Source organism: Patiria miniata, unplaced genomic scaffold, assembly GCF_015706575.1.
Source record: "Patiria miniata isolate m_02_andy unplaced genomic scaffold, ASM1570657v1 HiC_scaffold_20, whole genome shotgun sequence".
Classification (NCBI taxonomy): domain Eukaryota; kingdom Metazoa; phylum Echinodermata; class Asteroidea; order Valvatida; family Asterinidae; genus Patiria; species Patiria miniata.
Genome location: NW_024037059.1, coordinates 12,004,508 through 12,006,747, shown reverse-complemented (window position 1 = coordinate 12,006,747; position 2,240 = coordinate 12,004,508). Strand labels below are relative to the sequence as shown.

The 2,240-nt window shown below is 50.1% G+C and overlaps 1 protein-coding gene across 1 annotated transcript; it reads left to right on the top strand.

The window, feature by feature from the left end:
- Positions 1–734: 734 nt before the first annotated feature.
- LOC119727810 (uncharacterized protein K02A2.6-like) lies at positions 735–1,874 on the top strand. The gene has a single exon (XM_038199877.1). It carries the CDS (start codon positions 735–737, stop codon positions 1,872–1,874), a length of 1,140 nt encoding a protein of 379 aa, XP_038055805.1.
- The last annotated feature ends 366 nt before the right edge of the window (positions 1,875–2,240 follow it).

The window sequence follows — 2,240 nt, the reverse complement described above, 5'->3', positions numbered from 1 at the left end:
GAAGCTCATCACTAAAGCACCAGTGCTGAGCTACTATGATGTCAACCAAGACATTGCGATCGAGTGTGATAGCTCCGAGGTTGGGCTAGGAGCCGTCATCACACAAAATGGCCGCCCAGTCGCGTACGCATCACGAGCACTTTCTGCCACAGAACGCAACTATGCTCTAATAGAAAAAGAGTGTTTGGCCATCGTATTCGCCACACAGCGCTTTGAGCAATACATCCTAGGCCGCGACAAAGTGCTCGTGCTCACCGACCACAAACCTCTGATGAACATCTTCAGAAAGCCAATCTTGGTGAGCCCGTCTACGACGTATGCGACTCCGCCTACAGATGTACTCACTACACGTAGAGTACAAGCAGGGTTTGCGAATGTACTTGAGCGATACACTGTCGCGAGCATTGTTGCCAACACGACAAGTCACAGATCAGACACCAGACTCTCTGATCTTCTCCGTCACTCAGGAGCAGAAGCTCAACATGGAGTTGGAGAACATGGAACCAACCATCTTCGTCACAGACGAGCGTCTGCAGAGAGTCAAAAAGGCAATGCTCGCTGACCAAATCCTACAAACGCTGATGCAGGTCATCCAAGCAGGCTGGCCAGGGGACAAGGCTCAAGTTCCCTTGTGTATCAGGGAATACTGACCATACAGAGATGAGCTGTCAACACAAAATGGGCTCATCTTTCGCGGAACGCGTATTGTAATCCCAACAGCTCTCCGTACAGACATGACAGCAAGGGCACATGCATCTCACATGGGCGTACAGTACACCACCAACACTGCACGAGACATAATGTACTGGCCACGTATGCACACAGAACTGGTGGAGGCAGTCCAACGCTGCGCAATCTGCCAGGAGTCACAACCAGCTCTCCCAAAGGAACCCCTCATGACACACCCAGTACCCAAGAAACCGTGGCAACTAGTCGCGAGTGACTGTTTTGAGGTCAATGGACAAAAGTACTGCGTACTAGTAGACCTCTACTCAGACTACATCGACTTGCGCGCCCTGGAAGACATGACTTCCAAATCGCTAATCAAGGAACTGAAGCCAGTGTTTGCCACCCACGGCATTCCTCACACCTTGATCACAGACAACGGATCAAACTACGTGTCACGCGAGTTCAAACAGTTCGCGAATGACTGGGACATTGAACACACTACCTCAAGCCCCTACCACTCCAAATCCAACGGAAAAGCAGAGTCCGCGGTCAAAATCGCCAAGGGACTTGTGACCAAAGCTGCCAAAGACAAAAGTGAAGTGTGGAAGGCTATCCTTGAATGGAGGAACACCACCACTCCGGGAATGTCCAGCTCTCCGGCACAGCGCTTAATGTCTCGACGAACGCGCTCATTCCTCCCTTGCAAGAGCTCACTGTACAAGCCCCAGGTTGTAGAGGCCGTCACCGAGCAAGTCGTGACCAAAAGACAGACAGCTAAACTGTATCACGACCGCACTGCCGAAAGCCTCCCTGATCTGGTTGTCGGACAGCCAGTTCGCGCCAAAACTCGACCCAAGGTTGAAAGCTCCCCATGGACCCCGGGAGTGATAAAAGCCAAAGTTGCGCCACGCAGCTACATCGTAGAAGTCGGTAGCAAATGCTACAGACGCAACCGCGTTCACCTCAGAGACAGTCGGGAAAACGCTAAACAACCTACAACACCAGTCACATGCGTGAGTGAACCTCAGCTCATGCAGCAACCAGCTAGCACCGAGCCACCCAACTCGAGTGCCGCCATTCCGGTCGCTAAGGCACAAGAAGTGCCTTCCGCTCCGACAGACAAACCTCCAGGACTGAACACCAACGCTACCATTACCAGATCCGGTCGCATTTCCAGACCACCAAAGAGACTTATCGAGTCATAAATCTGACTTTGGGACACTCACCCACAAAGCCTTAGGGCCATAGGCCAACACTTGGTTTAAATAGACTACGCTTGCATGCAGTTTATTGGTTAAAGTTGCTTTTACTAAAGTTGTTCTTAAACTAACCTTATTACTAAGTAGTGTTAAAGGTTTAGAGCTGTTCCAAATACGTTCTAGTGTTAAAGCGTTCATAATGTTTGCTGAGTTATTCACAAGAGTTTAGCGTTTGTGATCACCACTGTAACAGACCACAGTTTACACTCAGTCTCAAGTGAAAGTTCAGCAACAACAAAAGACTGTTCCTTATCTTAAGGAAAGGGGGTGTTATGGAGTGGCATTACGCGGCCACCGTATCCATATTCTATG

Coding starts and splice junctions, on each gene's coding strand:
- LOC119727810 (XM_038199877.1), top strand. CDS start 735: ATGACAGCAAGGGCACATGCATCTCACATGGGCGTACAGTACACCACC.